The sequence below is a fragment of the Otolemur garnettii genome, unplaced genomic scaffold (genome assembly GCF_000181295.1).
Source record: "Otolemur garnettii isolate 467f Iridium unplaced genomic scaffold, OtoGar3 scaffold00268, whole genome shotgun sequence".
Taxonomy (NCBI): domain Eukaryota; kingdom Metazoa; phylum Chordata; class Mammalia; order Primates; family Galagidae; genus Otolemur; species Otolemur garnettii.
This window is the reverse complement of record NW_003852663.1, coordinates 318,381-334,674: the sequence shown is the minus strand read 5'-3', so window position 1 is coordinate 334,674 and position 16,294 is coordinate 318,381. Positions and strand designations below refer to the sequence as shown.

At 40.0% G+C, this 16,294-nt stretch overlaps 1 protein-coding gene across 1 annotated transcript in view; it reads left to right on the top strand.

Annotated features, from left to right (window-relative positions):
• Positions 1–15,551, top strand: part of TAF7L (TATA-box binding protein associated factor 7 like) — a 26,948-nt gene extending 11,397 nt beyond the window's left edge. The window contains exons 5-13 of the mRNA XM_003802970.1: positions 829–955; positions 1,200–1,255; positions 3,438–3,479; positions 4,337–4,409; positions 5,049–5,150; positions 5,842–6,114; positions 6,301–6,413; positions 7,718–7,777; positions 15,510–15,551. Of these exons, the coding sequence (XP_003803018.1) occupies positions 829–955; positions 1,200–1,255; positions 3,438–3,479; positions 4,337–4,409; positions 5,049–5,150; positions 5,842–6,114; positions 6,301–6,413; positions 7,718–7,777; positions 15,510–15,551 (888 nt within the window). The remainder of the gene's footprint in view (positions 1–828; positions 956–1,199; positions 1,256–3,437; positions 3,480–4,336; positions 4,410–5,048; positions 5,151–5,841; positions 6,115–6,300; positions 6,414–7,717; positions 7,778–15,509) is intronic.
• The last annotated feature ends 743 nt before the right edge of the window (positions 15,552–16,294 follow it).

Here is a 16,294-nt window from a genome sequence, read left to right as displayed (position 1 = left end):
AAAAAAAAAAAAAAGAAATGTCCTGTTCTGATTTGGTGTTAGATCCTTAGCTTTTCAGTACTTTATTTTGTCCAAATACCCTATAGAGCTCCTTATTTACCATTTACAGTGACTTTTCATTAATTGAAAATTATGAGCAGCTGGGATCTTCTTTTGAACTTTTTTCCCAAAGTAGTATGCTGGACGTTTAAATTGGTTCTTTTTTTTTTTTTTTCTGAGACAGAGTCTCACTCTTTCACCATGAGTAGAGTGCCATGGCATCATAGTTCACAGTAGTCTCAAACTCTTGAGCTCAAAAGATCTTCTTGTCTCAGCCTCCCAAGTAGCTGGGGTGATGGGCACCTACCACATCTGACTGTCTTTTTTTCTGTCTTTGGTGGAGACAGGGTCTCAGTCTTGCTCAGGCTGTTCTTGAACTCCTAAGCCCAAGCAATCCACCCATCTCGGCCTCCCAGAGTGCTAGGATTATAGGCATGAACCACCACGCCCAGCTTTAAATTGGTTCTTATAATCCTCTCTGCTGTTTTCTTATTTCCTCTCTAAAATGTTAAGATACATCTGTTTTCAATGTATTCCCTCTGCAGTGGTGAGCACTCTAACTAAAAAAAGACCCTCAGAGTCCATATATGGTGTTATTGTTGGGAGGGAGGGGGGAGAATGTGAGAGAATATAGGTGTATATTATATAATACTTGATTTTCTGGAAATGCCAAGTATCAAAAGCTCTTCTGTGCTCTAGGATTTCTGGTAGTAAGCATGAGCATTATTTATCATTAACCCAAGATTTGTGGCCATTTGTGGTCTACTTCTTTGTCTTTGTTAAATGTAGATGCTTCTGTGCAGCGCTGAAGATGATACCCATTCTTCTCCAGAAGAAGCAGTTACCTCTACTGATCTTAAAACAGTCAAGAAAAATGAAAAGGAGAGCCAGAAAAAATATCTCTGGAAGCATGGCAGTAAGTCACCGGCCCCTTGCTCATTCTGGCTGACTACATTTATCTATTGAATCTTAATTCCTCGTGAACCAAGGACCCCTTACCATACTCAGGCCTTTGGTTTGTTAGGCTTTCCGATGCTGTAAAGGGAAGGAGTCATGTCATGAGCCAGTGGCTTATAGCATGACCTTTCTGTATCAAATTCAGATAAGTATGTGATGACTATCAATCATATATATACTTCATTGTGTTGTATTTATTTTAGTTACTCCACCACTTAAGAATGTCAGGAAGAAAAGGTTCCGGAAAGTAACAAAAAAGGTTAGTTGCATGCTATTTGTGTGTCTGCTGGGTAAATTAGAAGAGGATTGAAAGCAGGATGGAAAGGGAGAAAGTCAGCTGGGAATTAACTTGTTCCTTCATTCATGTGTTCAGTAAATGTTTATTGAATGTGAGCTAAATGCCAGGCACTATGTGTTAGCAGATGGGAATGTGTAGTATAGCAGTGAATAAAAACAAACCTGATCCTTGAGGTTATAGCCTAGTCATTAGGGGTCTGGAAAAATCATGAATTGGTAATTTCTGCTAATGCTTTTGGTTTTCAATTGCAAGATCTAGATTTAAAGTGAACCCATCCAGAACCTAAGAATTGGGAATTGTAGTTATATTTCTAACCCTACTTAAAGCTTATAGGACCTTGGGGAAGCTACAGGAGTACTGTGGCTTGGCTTCTTCTTTTTTACTCTTTTTTTTTTTTTTTTTGAGACAAAGTCTCACTCTAGGCTAGAAGTGCCGTAGAGTCAGCCTAGCCCACAGCAACCTCAAACTCTTGGGCTCAAGTGAACCTTTTGCCTCAGCCTCTCAATTAGCTGGGACTATAGGTGCCTGCCATAACACCTGGCCAGTTTTTCTATTTTTGGTAGAGACAGGTAGAGACAGTCTTGCTTAGACTGGTCTTGAACTCCTGAGCTCAGGCAATCCACCTGCCTTGGCCTCCCAGAATGCTAGGATTACAGGGTGAGCCACTGCACCCAGCCTGAGAGTTCTTTTGTATTATAAATACTAGAAGTCTTTTGTCAGATAATGTAGTTCACAAATAGTTTCTCCCAGTCTATATCTTCTCTTTTCATCCCCTTCTTAGGATCTTTCAAATACCAAAACTTTTTAGTTTTGATGAAGTCCAACTTACTGGGTTTTTTTTTCTTTTAAAGATCTTGCTTTGGTGTTAAGTCTAAGAACTCTTTGCGGCTCAGCGCCTATAGCTCAACCAGCTAAGGCGCCAGCCACGTACACCTAAGGTGGTACGAATCCCCAGCCCGGACCCACCAAACAACAATGACGGCTGCAACCAAAAAATAGCCGGGCGTTGTGGTGGGCGCCTGTGGTCCCAGCTACTTGGGAGGCGGAGGCAGGAGACTCGCTTGAGCCCAGGAGTTGGAGGTTGCTGTGAGCTGTAATGCCACGGCACTCTGCCCAGGGGGACAGCTTGAGGCTCTGTCTCAAAAAAAAAAAAAAAAAAAAAAAACTCTTTGCTAGCCCAGATCCTGAAAATTTTCCTCTATGTTTTTAAAAGATGTTTTACATTTTATATCTCAACCTGTGATTGATCTATTGTTGAGTTAATTTTTGCAAAAGGTATGAGATTTAATGGCTGGGTGCAGTGGCTCACTTCTGTAATCCTAACACTCTGGGAGGCGGAGGCAAGTGGATTGCCTAAGCTCAGGAGCTCAAGACCAGCCTGAGCAAGAGGGAGACCCCATCTCTAAAAATAGCCAGGTGTTGTGGTGTGCACCTGTAGTGCCACCTACTTGGGAGGCTGAGGCAATGAGGCAGGATCACTGGTGCCCAAGAGTTTGAGGTTGTTGTAAGCTGTGATGCCACAGCCCTCTATGGAGGGCGACAAAGTGAGACTCTGTCTCAAAAATAAAAATGACAAAAATAAAAGGTATGAGATTTAGTACAAGGGTTTATTTTTTTGTTTGTTTTGTTTTGTTTTTGCCTAAGGACATCCAATTGTTCCAGCACCTTTTGTTGAAAAGGCTGTCTTTCCATATTGTTTTGCACTTTTGCTAAAAACCAGTTAGGCATGTGTGTGGGTCTATTTCTGGATTTTCTATGCTGTTCCACTGATCCATGTGTCAATCCCTCCACCAGTATCACAGTGTAACTGTATAATATTGTTTTAGCTGTTCTGGAGCCTATACAATTCTATATAAATTTTAGAATAAGTTTGTCTGTGTCTAAAGAAAACCTTGCTGGAATTTTGATAGGAAATGCATTACACTTTCAGATCAATTTGGGGAGAATTGACACCTTCGCTCTGTCGAGTCTTCCAATCTATCAGTACAGTTGCCTTGGCTTTTATACTCTGTTAGTCAATAGCATTTATTGAGTGCCCACTAAATATAAAACTAAATTAAGAATAGTTATAGAGCTCTTTAAGCTTTCCTGGAGTAGAACAATTATAATATAACTTCATTGTTTATTGTCTTTTATTTCACAGCCCCTTGATTGCAAACAAATTGAAGAAATCAACTTTACTGAGGTAGAACAATCATACCTTTATTGTTTACCCTTAATGTGTTTGTTTTGCTTAATAGCTTATTAGTTTCAAACAAACCAAGTAAGTCATAAAGATTACTTTTAAGCTTGCTTTCTCACCCTAACCCCCACTCCCATATACATACACTGTGTTTGATTCATTGAATAATGAATTTATTGTTTGTTATCCAGTAGCTTCTAGGAAAGCATACAATGTGGCCAATGACCCCATATACTCAAATCTGCTTTTTTTCCTCCCATATTATTTAAAAAGCCATTCCTTAGAAGCCAGGGTTCATTTTTAGCAGCAGTTGTTTGCAGTTGCTTATCCCCCCTCAAAGTCTTAATTTCTATTTGTGGCATGACGAACTGGTTGCTGTGGAGATAATTATCTAAAACTGGATTCAAGGAAGAACATGTAGCTAAGATCCAGTTTTTGTAGGAACATCTCTAATAATGAAGATGGTGGGGAAGTGAAATCTGGGGATTTGAATCTTAGACCAAATTACTTCTAAACAGCTAATAAGGAATTATAGTTCTTTGTCAGTATTAATTGGGGAGAATAATTAATAGCTGAGATCCAAGGGCTGCACCTCTGAGATCTTTACCATAGAGTTGCAAATTGAAAAGATTAAATGTCTCAAGTAATTTGTTTAATTTGGAAAAAATAAAATTATTGTATAAAAATCTAGAACGTGATTATAAAATCCATCATAAGTAGCAGTACTTAAAGTAGAAATTTGGTTTGATGGACATCTAAAGAGACCTAATAATTTGAATTTACAGTAAGTAGGAAAAGGGCATTTCTGCAAAATGGAAAGTGTTAAATGACAGTATTTATATCTCTTTCCCCAACTTTAGTTCACTGACTCTCCAGATGTGGAAAAGGAAGTCAAGAGACTGCTGTGTTCAGATGCTGAAGCTGTCTGTGCCCGTATCCTTTATAAAAATACTTTTTATCAAAATTTTTTTAAAATATTTACTGCTTAGTTTGTTCCACCCTATATGCACATGCTGACAAACCTACTATTAGTATTGGTGTGCCAGTTTTGATGTGAGAACTTAAGATTTTTAGAAATGTTATGTTCTAGCTAGGAACAGTAACAGTAACATCATGTAATAGAAATTTATTTACTTGTATAATTCACTTTAAGGTACTCCTCCAAACTAGGAATCCACATACAAATAGCCTGAAGTTGGACTAAATTAAATAGCACTGTTAGCCAGTATCTCTTCTCTTTTAACTATGCCTTTTCCTTTCCTTCTTTGTTTATATTTATTTATTTATTGTAGAGACAGAGTCTCACTTTATCACCCTTGGTAGAGTGCTGTGGCATCACAGCTCACAGCAACCTCCAACTCCTAGGCTTAGGTGATTCTCTTGCCTCAGCCTCCCAAGTAGCTGGAACTACAGGCGCCCACCACAACGCCTGGCTGTTTTTTCCTTGCAGTTTGGCCGGGGCCGGGTTTGAACCCACCACCCTCGTATATGGGGCCGGCGCCCTACCCACTGAGCCACAGGCACCGCCCTTCCTTTCCTTCTTTATTTTCTTTGACTGCCTCCTCCTTTCAGGATGGGAAGTGATTTCTGAAGATGAAACCAAGGAAATTGAAAGTCAAGGTTCCATTCCAGGTTTTGTGTTATCCCCAGGCTATGAGCGGGGTCGTATGCCAGGTAATTTAGCTGAGGCAAAGCAGGTGCTTCAGATAGAACAGGTTTTGACTAGATATCAGATCATTCTCCATAGATGTGCAGGTAAATCATGGAAAAAAGATGCCTTTACCTTTGTTCCTTCTTTTTTTTTTTAGACAAAGTCTCATTTTGTCACCCTTGGTAGAGTGCCGTGGTGTCATAGCTCACAGCAATCTCAAACTCTTGGGCTCAAGTGATTCTCTTGCCTCAGCTTCCTGAGTAGCTGGAACTACAGGGGCCTGCCACAACGCCTGGCTATTTTTAGAGATGAAGTCTCGCTCTGGCTCAGGCTGGTCTCAAACCTGCGAGCTCAGGCAATACACCTGCCTCGGCCACCTAGAGTGTTAAGTTTTTTCTTTCTTATTGGTCCCTTAGTTCTTTAGAGGTTTTAGGTTGGTGTTCTAATATCACATCCACCACTGGTATTCTAACTTCCTACAGACCCTTGGATTATCTAGATATATGGATCATTGAATATGTGAGCAGATGTTACAGCGTTTTTCTTTTCCTGTCCTTTTTTGATGAAGGGAATAATCCTTCTGTAAGAAAGATGATTGCTAAAATGCACAGGTTGCCCAGTGAATTTGAATATAAGGAATATGGATTGTATCTGGAGAGGGAGTCATTTGGAAAGGTTCAGGTAGTTCACCTTCTTCTTGCTTAAAATCAATAGAATATGATATGCTTCGGGAGATGTTCAGTGATACTAGTAGTAACAGTGACGATGAGGATGAAGATGAGGATGACGATGACGACGACAACGATGATGATGACAATGATGACAACGATGACGATGATGATGACGACGACGACGACGATGATGAAGATGATGAAGACGAGGAAGTAGAAGAGGAAGAAGAATGTGAAGAAGATCTGGAAAGGGAGCTACAGGCTAAGTTTCTTGAATTTGGACAGTATGAAGCAAAAGAAGGTGCCAGTTCAGTAGGTAAGTTGGAGGGAAAAACAGGGATGGCTGTGCTAAAAGCTGACTCTAAATGCATCTTAGATGCAAGGCTGAGTTTAGAAGGTATTGCTAAAATGTGTAGTGAAGTGTTACTTGATTTGGGTCTTGGTCCATTAGTTTAGGCTGGGCTATATTTATATTCATCAAGTTTCTGTCGGTCTTTGTTAGTCCTCGAAATTCAGAAGCAGATTCATTATGTGGAGAAAAGCCTCCGCGTGATTCAGAGAAAAATTCAAAGACAGAATGATCTCATCATGAAAGTGGAAAACCTGACCCTCAAGGTAAGTTCTTGTTGGCTGATATAAAGAAATCTTGATACCTTACTTTCAAAATCCCATGTTTGTGTTTCCACTCATGTCATCTCTATGTAGCATTCTTGTTCATTCATGAATGTAAACAGTCTCTTAGAAATTCCTAGTAGAAGATAGCCCTTCAGCCAGAGTAATTTTGATCATCCAATATAAGCCTTTTGGGGAAGGGATCATGTGACTTAAAAATTGTCAGTATTTAACATTTACTATGTAGAATGCATGTAAAGAGCTAAAAATTATAATGTATCATCTCATTTTAGCCTCATATCCCCCCAATTTAGATACTATCACCATTCTCATTTTACAGATAAAGAATTGAAACTCAAAGAGGTTAATTAACTTGCCAGGACTCAAAGTAAATGGTTGGGCATAGATTGAACCATGTTGTTTGTACCAAAATGTATTTATTGCAGTAAGGGATGAGTAACTAAATTAGATTTTTTAATGCATGCTTGAATAAGAATATCCAGTTTTATTTTTATTTTATTTATTTATTTTTTGTAATGTAGTACAGAGTTTGTTTAATAGCCTAATATTTATTTTTTTAATTGTTGGAAATTCATTGATGTTACAAGAAACCAGGTTACACTGCTTGCATTTGTTAGGTAAAGTCCCTCTTATCCAGTTTTATTTTTAGTAATACACATTTAAGAGCTTCAACAAGAGGAAAATATGTGTTAGGCCATGTTTGCTTCCATTTTTATAGTGAGGGAAATTCTGAAGCATTTGCATAATTCCTTGCCAGCTTTCATTTTCTGTAGAACTGCAGTCATTGAAGGGGAGCAGCTTGACATAGACCTAAACCCAGTTTTGATGTGTTATTCTTTAGAATAACCAAAAAAGATAATAAATATGGAAATACTTTGAGAGATTCAGATATATTAGTATAATTACTGTTGTTGCCTGTTTTACTAGTCAGGAATAGTAATTGTCTGCCCTAGTGAGGGGAAATGGAGGAGTTGTCAGCACCAGAATCTAAGCCAGGTTGAATAGGTCACACAGCCAAAGGATTTGTGCTAAACTAGAAAAAGGTAACATGAAAGCATTCCATTTATTTATTTTAAGGCAAGAAAAAACAGTGTATAAAGTATATAAAATAGGATATCACTGTAGTTAGGGGGTATAGTTTTTAGGCTCCATAGCCCTTAAAAAGAATGCTTTTTGTATAACTGACAATTTTCTTACTTATCACATTACTTGCCAAACCCCTTGTCTCTCTTGGTCCTTTTCTCTTTGAGACTCAGCATTCATCAGTTATACAATTTGTTTTCCAGAATCATTTACAGTCTATGCTGAAGCAGCTGAAGGTGCAGGAAAGTCAAAAAACTGAGCAGGTGAGAAGTATGTTTCCAAATCTATCAGAAAACATTTGAGTTGGGTGCGGTGGCTCATGCTTGTACTCCTAGCACTCTGGGAGGCGAAGGTGGGTGGATTGCCTAAGTTCACAGGTTCGAGACCAGCCTGAGCCAGATCAAGACCCCTTCTCTACAAATAGCCGGGCATTGTGGCAGGTGCCTGTAGTCCCAGCTACTCAGGAAGCTGAGACAAGAGAATGGATTAAGCCCAAGAGTTTGAGGTTGCTGTGAGCTGTGATGCCACCGCACTCTACCGAGGGCAACAAAGTGAGACTCTGTCTCAAAAAAAAAAAAAAAGATAAAAGAAAACATTTGATACAAAGAACCCCCCTCCTCAGGTCAGCTGGAGGGAGGGTGAATGGTGGGATCATACCTATGGTGCATATTGCAAAGGTACATGTCAGATCTATTAAGTACAGGGTTAAATGTCTCAACACAATAATTAAGTAAATGAGGTGAGGGATATATTAACTAGTACGATGTAAGCATTCCAAATTGTGTGTGAAATCAGCACATTGTACCCCATAAATGCATTAACATATACATGATCTGCCTCTTTATGATTTAATTTAAAAAAATAAAAAAGAACCCCCCCTCCTCACCCCCTGTATCATTTCTGGATGTTCCTCTCAAAGGAACAGTGGTGGCCAAATCTTCTAAATGAGGGTAGCAGTGTGAAAAAAAGCCTTGGTGAAAATTCACTCACTCAATGGATATTGAATGCCTAGGGAGGGAAAAACACCGGGGGTAGAATGTTGAATAAGACAGATACAATACAGTAAGTGCTCACTATGTTGTTGATAGATTCTTGGAAACTGCAACTTAAAGCAAAACAATATATAATAAAAGCAATTTTACCATATAATAAATTTTACTGTATAATAAAACACAATTTTACTTGTGTTTAACTTAAACACAAGTTAAGTTGCAGTGGCATACTTCTGGTCACAAAAATATCAGCAAACTACTCAAAAAACAAAACCACTGGGTAGTTCATGGTGGAGCATAGTGGTTCATGCCTGTAATCTCAGCACTTTGAGCTTTGGGAAGCCGAGGTAGGAGAATCACTTGAGGCCAGGAGCTTGAGACCATCCTGGGCATCATAGCAAGACCCTGGTCTCTATAAAAACTGAAAAAATTAGCCAAGCATAATGTTGCATGCCTGTAGTCCTAGCTGCTTGGAAGGCTGATGTCGGAGGATCTGTGACCCACTGCACTCCAGCCTGGGTCACAGAGCAAGACCCCATCTCAAAAACAAAAACCACTTCTAATAGTAAACATTGAAATAAATGTGAGTTAAACATATATTTAAAGAATAATAAAGACTTAAGCACTGGGTGGCCAGTGCTTATCCCTGCAGCTCAGAGTGCAAGGTAGAAACTAGCCTGAACAGGACACTATCCCATCACAGACTCACACTCAACTCAGACTGGGACCATTTAGGCATGCCGGTGAGGCGGGGCTCAGTAGCTCATGCCTGTAATCCTAGCACTTTGGGAGGCTGAGCTGGGTGGCTCTCCTGAGCTCAGGAGTTGGAGACGAGCCGGAGCAAGAGCGAGACCCTGTAGTGACTAAAAATAGAAAAATTAGCTGGGCATTGTGTAGTCCCAGCTACTTGGGAGGCTGAGGCAAGAGAATACCTTAATCCCAAGAGTTTGAGGTTGCTGTGATCTATGATGCTATAGCACCCTACCCAGGCGACAGAATGAGCTGTGTCTCAAAATAAATAAATAAATAAATAAATAAAAAATAAATAGATACGCCAGTGAATGGAGCACATCTTTGAGGTGTGGAAGTACTGGGGGAAAACCCACACAGATGTGGGGAGAATGTGCAAGCTCCACAGAAACAGGGGTCCTGGTTGGGAAGCCATTTTACTCTCATTAATGTTATAATGAAACAATATTAAAGTAATGATATCATTTAAGGACCTTTTACCTGTCATTTCACTTAAAGTTGCAGTTTCCAAGAACCTATTGATGTTAAGTGAAACGATGTGAACAAAATGATGTTATTTGAGCACCTGTTGTACTTGTCCTTATGGTGCTAACAGTCTAGCACTATATTATACAAATATAAAGGTACAGATTGAGAAGTGTTATGAAAGAAGTAAAGTCAATGGTGCTGTTAAGAGTCCTAAATTATAATAAACTGGGGGATCATGCTAGATCTTTCCAAGGATATATTTAAGCTGAGACCTGAAGAATAAGTCTAGGCAAAGAGTGGGATGAAGCCTCTGGGTGGATCATATGGAAGGTCCCATGTTGGGAAAGAACTTGGCCTTTTTGAGGACCTTGGAAATATTTAAAGTAAATAAGATAATGGTTAACATAAGGTTGGATAAATAGGCAGAGGCAATAATGGCCTTGTAGCCATGATAAGGAGGATGGGTTTCAGTCTTAAATGGAATGGGAAGCCCTTGAAGAATTTGAAGCAGGAGAATCACATCTAATTTGAACTTTTAAAATATTACCCTGAGTATTATCTGGAGAATGGATTGTAGGAAGGCAGGAGTAAAAGCAGAGGGATCAGTCAGGACGCCATGTGGTAGTCTACTAAGAAATGACGGTAACTTGGACTAAGGTAGTAGCAGTGGAGATGGAAAGAATATAGATTTGTAAACTGTAATACAAATGTTTTTATAACTGCTTTATTGCAGTGTAATTCACATCCCAAACAATTCACTCATTTAACCATACAATTCAAAGGCTTTTTTAGTATGTTCAGAGTTGTACAACTGTCACCACAATTGAAGTTTTCATCCCCCCCAAAAGAAACTCTGTACCCATTAAGTCACTCACCATTTCTCCTGAGTCTCTCCCCTACCCAGCCTCAGGCAACTACTAATTTACTTTTTTTTTGAGACAGAGTCTCACTATGTCACCCTCAGTAGAGTGCCCTGGCATCAACAGCTCACAGCAAGCTCAAACTCTTGGGCTCAAGCGATTCTCTTGCCTCAGCCTCCCAAGTAGCTGGGACTACAGGCGCCCGCCACAACACCCAGCTATTTTTTGGTTGTAGTTTTCATTGTTGTTTAGCAGGCCCAGGCTGGGTTCAAACTGGCCAGCCCGGGTGTATGTGGCCAGCGCCCTAACCACTGAGCTATGGGCTCTGAATCCTGGCTATTTTTATGTTGTGGTTGTCGTTGTTTAGCAGGCCCAGGCTGGGTTCGAACTTGCCAGCCACGGTGTATGTGACCCGCACATCAACCATTGAGCTATGGGCGCCGAGCCATGTCAATCTACTTTTTACTAATATAATGCCTATTCTGGTTATTTGATACAGATGGAGTCACATAATACATGGTCTTTTGAATCTGGATTTTTTCACTTGGTATAAGTTTTCAATGTTTATTTATGTTGTGGCATATATCAGTACTTTATTCCATTTGATACTTATGAATATTCATTATATGGATATACCACATTTTTTTAATTCATTCATTAATGGACATTTGGTTTGCTTTCAATTTTGGCTATTATGAATAATGCTGCTATGAACATTGATGTGAGATAATGTATTTTAAAGGTAGAATTGATGAGACTTGGGTCAGTCACTGGGTGTTGAAGAAGAGAATGTTAAGGATGTATGCCATACGTTGCTCTCCATCCCCATAAGACCGGGGGAAATTTTATGTTCTGTATATTCCCTTCCTCTCAGTAAATCACTCATCCAAGTTCTGTTTAAAAATAACCAGGTGAGGATGGTGCCTGTGGCTCAGTGAGTTGGGTGCCAGCCCCATATACCAAGGGGTGGTGGGTTCAAACCCGACCCTGGCCAAACTGCACCAACAACAAAAAATAGCCGGGCATATGTGGCGGGCACCTGTATGTAGTCCCAGCTACCCAGGAGGTTGAGGCAAGAGAATCACCTAAGCTCAGGAGTTGGAGGTTGCTGTGAGCTGTGACGCCACGGCACTCTACCAAGGGCAATAAAGTGAGACTCTGTCTTTATTTTTTATTTTATTTTTTTGAGACAGAGCCTTGAGCCATCACCCTGGGTAGAGTGCTGTGGCATCCCAGCTCACAGCAACCTCCAACTCCTGGGCTCAAGTGAGTTTCCTGCCTCCACCTCCCAAGTAGCTGGGACCACAGGTGCCCACCACAACGCCCGGCTATTTTTTGGTTGCAGCTGTCATTGTTGTTTGGCGGGCCCGGGCTAGATTCGAACCCGCTAGCTCAGGTGTACATGGCTGGCGCCTTAGCCACTTGAGCCACAGGCACCGAGCCTGAGACCTTTGTCTTTAAAAAAAAAAGCCAGGTGAACAGTTAATGCCAAGATTACTTTAGTACCCACCAAACATTTTTGTTTTCATCTGTGTCAGTACAGTCACATGCTGTATAACCATGCTTTGGTCAATGGTGGATTGCTGTAAGATTATAATGGAACTGAAAAATTCCTATTGCCTAATGACATCGTAGCCATCATAATGTTGTAGCACAATTACTCTTTTAAAATAAGTTTAGGGAAGCCTCAGTGTACAGTGCATATACAGTAGTGTACAGTAATGTCCTAGGTCTTCATGTTCACTCACCACTCACTCACTGACTCACCCAGAGCAACTTCCAGTCCTGCAAAGCTCCATTCATGGCCAGTGTACTGTACAGGTACCCCTTTTTTTTTTTATTTACATTTTATACTGTGTTTTTACTGTACCCTTTCTATAGTCAGATGTGTTTACATAAATACTTACCATTGTGTTATAGCTGCCTACAGTATTCAGTACAGTGACAGTACTGCACAGGTTTGTAGCCTAGGAACAATAGGCTGTTCCTATAGTCTAGGTCTGTAGTAGGCTGTACCATCTAAGTTCATGTATATACAATCTGTGATGTTTGCACAACAACAAAATTTGCTACTGATGCATTTCTCAGAATATATCCCCATTGTTCAGCAACATATGACTATAGTTAGTACTGGAGTGCTATAATATTTTCAACACAAAAATGTAGGTGTAAAATTTACTCAGAGTCCTTTATGTTAGCTCATTTATTCAAAGTAGATTTATTAGGTGCCTACTTTAAGCTAGGTTCTGCAGGGAGCTGTGAAATGTTTATGATATAGTCTCTGCCTTCAGTTGGGGAGAAATTCATGACAGGGCTAGGGACTTAGAGGAATAAGAGCTTACTTTGTCTATGGAGATAAGAGAAGGCTTCATGGAGCAGATCTTTGGGGCCTTAAAATGTAGGAAGAGGTTTAATAAGATGATAAGGAAATGAGGATATTCTCTGAGAAGGTAACATGCTCGGTTGGGCACAGTGGCTCATGACAGTAACCCTAGCACTCTGGGAGGCCAAGGTGGGAGTATCTCTTGAGCTCAGGAGTTGGAGACCCACCTAAGCAAGACTGAGACTTCATCTCTCTACTAAAAAATTAGCTGAGCCTGGTGGTGCATACCTGTAGTCCCAGCTACTGGAGAGGTTGAGATAAGGAGGATTGCTTGAGCCCAGGAGTTTGAGGTTGCTATGAGCTAGATGCACAATGGCTAAGAAGTGGTGATGCCAGACTTAAGAGTTTAGATTTGGGATATAGGTCATAATGAGTCTTCAAAGCTTTAAAAAAAAAAAAAAACAAAAACAAAAACAAAACAAACTGGGGAATACCTCAGGAAGATTGTTTTGGCCAGCTGTATGTAACGGAAATTGGAATAGGGAGAGACCAGAGGAAGGTACAAGTGATAGAAGGAACCAGAATTTACAATTGTTTGGATGTTCAGGGCAAAAATGGGAACAAAGATGAGTCCAAAGCCTGGGTAACTGAGAACTAGTACCGTGTTTCCCCGAAAATAAGACACTGTCTTCTATTTATTTTTTCTCAAGAAGACACACACTAGGGCTTATTTTCAGGGGATGTCTTATTTTTATTAAGTATAATACAACAATCTACATTTATTCAAATACACTTAAGTCATCTTCTTCTGGAACCTGACGGGGGAGCCAACCTTGTTGGTGGGGCTGGCGCTAGTGATTCATGAACTCCTTTCCCCTAGCCGTTCGCACGTGCGCAATAGGATGCCTGCAACTGCGGTTACCACACGCGCAGCCGCACAAGTGCGAAGGGCTGGGAGAAAGGAGCTGTGGCAGATAAAAGGTATTCCAGTCTCCTTACCGCTCCGCGCCAAAATGCAGGGCGTGGCTGGCTATGCAATGTCACTAGGTCTTATTATCAGGGTAGGGAATGCATAGAAATCCTGCTAGGGCTTATCTTTAGGGTATATCATTAACTGAAATTAAGACAACAGGGATGGGGTGGAGAAGATGAGTTTAGTTGATAGTGCTTTTGAAAATGGTACATTGGAGAGAGGCCCAAACACAGATGATCATTGAAGCCATGGGGCTAGAAGAGTTAGCCAGGTTGACTGTTCAGCAAGAAGTCTAAACCTAGGGAAACACCTACCTTTAGGAGATGGTGGGAGGTTCTTTCCATCATCTTGGTTTTTTTTTTTTCCTTTTCTCACAAAGGAGAAAGAACTGCAGCAGTTAGTGGTTGTAATCATGGTCAACTGGGAAATCATTCAGTATCTGAGTGAAAAGGGCCTCTAAGTCACTGATTTTCAACCCATGTGCCACGAAATTTTTTAAAGATCATTAATTCAATTATTTTTGAGAGACGTTCAAAGCACAGTTAAGTATATTCTTTAACTCTTTTTAATCAACAGAATTTATTTTTATTATTATTATTTTTTTGAGACAGAGTCTCGCTGTCTCACCCTTGGTAGAGTTCCGTAGTGTCACAACTCACGGAAACCTCAACTCCAACTCTTGGGCTTAAGCAATTCTCTTGCCTCAGCCTCCCAAGTAGCTGGGACTACAGGTGCCCGCCACAATGCCTGGCTATTTTGTTGTGTTGTTGTGGTAGTTGTCATTGCTGTTTAATCAACATAATTTAAGTGTGCCATGTGAGTTTATAGGTTCAAGTGTGCCGTGAGATAAAAAAGGTTGGAAAACACTGCTGCTCTAGATTAATGCAGATAACAACTGTAGCAGTTTGGTAGGTGATGTGCAGCATAGGATTGTTTTATAATGTTTCATTCCTGTCACAGACTAAAAAGCCATCCTGGTATGCAGTGACCTAAATTGGATAATATTTTAAAACAACTTTTGTCCAAAGATCGCATATATCTGTATGTTATCGGTCACTTCACTATTCCAATTTAAAAAAAAAAAAATTAAATCCTATACCACAAAAGGTTCAGGGCTTCTGACTTAGAAAACATAAGTAAAACATCATCAAGTTCCTGACTGGTTAGGACTCTGACCTGGTTTCTAAGTGTCTTATAATGTGGCAAGAAGAAGCAGGCAAGGATCAGTATAAGATCCAGTATATTCACTGGGACAAGAAACTATCCCAACTGCCATCTTTATCTTTTGACTGTTAGAATGTGGCTACAGTGATCTCATCAGTGAGCTGCTGTATATTTATTCTTCATAGAAGCACAGATTCTTAAAAGCAAACGTATTCCATTGTTAAAGCATATTCAATGTTAAAGCTTCCTTTTTTAAGTTCGGCATGATAAAGGACGACATAATCACCACAGCATGATGCGTTCTTGACTGTGGCACTATTCTTTGAAACACTGTAAGACTAAGATAACCTTACACATGACAGTAGTTCCTTTGGGTTCATATAAGTAAATTCTAGATCAAGTAATGGAACTTAAGATTTCAGATAAAATTTTCATGTTTTTTTTTTTTTTTTAATCTCCTTACAGCTCACTGCCCTGCAAGAACAACTGAAGCAATATCTGAAGTGAGGAGAGCCTTCAGCCTGGCCCACACATGTGGAATTCACTATTCAGACTAAATACTGGATAAAATATTGCATGCTTCTGTCTCTTTATTTGCCTTAATGTCAAAACAACTATAGTTATTTCTCTGATCCTTTTGCTAGCTATAATAGGTTTGAAGTTTATACTGTGTATTAAAGGACAATATAGAAAAGTAGTAGATTTAAAGACTCCATACAACTACAGGATTTTGTTTCTCTTTGTTAATTTGAGAATTATTATTACTTTTTTAGAGACAAGGTGTCAGTAAGTTGCCCCAGCTGGCTTTGAACTCTTGGGCTAAAACAATTCTCCTGCCTCAGCCTCCTGAGCAGCTGAGACTATAGACACATGCCACCATAGCCAGTGGTGTGGTGCTATCAGATGATTCAGCCATGCTTGCCAACGGCAGATAGTCTAGCCTAGAAGCCATATAGCTGGTTGACGTGTTTTTCCAAACTTTTCTGGGTTTTGTTTTCTGTGAAGTATTTCCTTAACATAGAAAGAAAAATCAACTCATTTCTAACTAGGGCTACGACCTGCCACAGTGAATTTAAGTGCCTACCTCGCAGCAGTTAATACTAGGTTGTGTCCTGTCTCTATTCAGGTAGTAGGGCTGCTTTCCTGCTCAGGGATGATTTGCTGCTGCTTATGTTTCTTCTGTTATGTTTTTAGGAGTGGGGTATTCCTTGTTGTATTCAATAGCTAAGGGAACAGTTAGAGTAGAGATG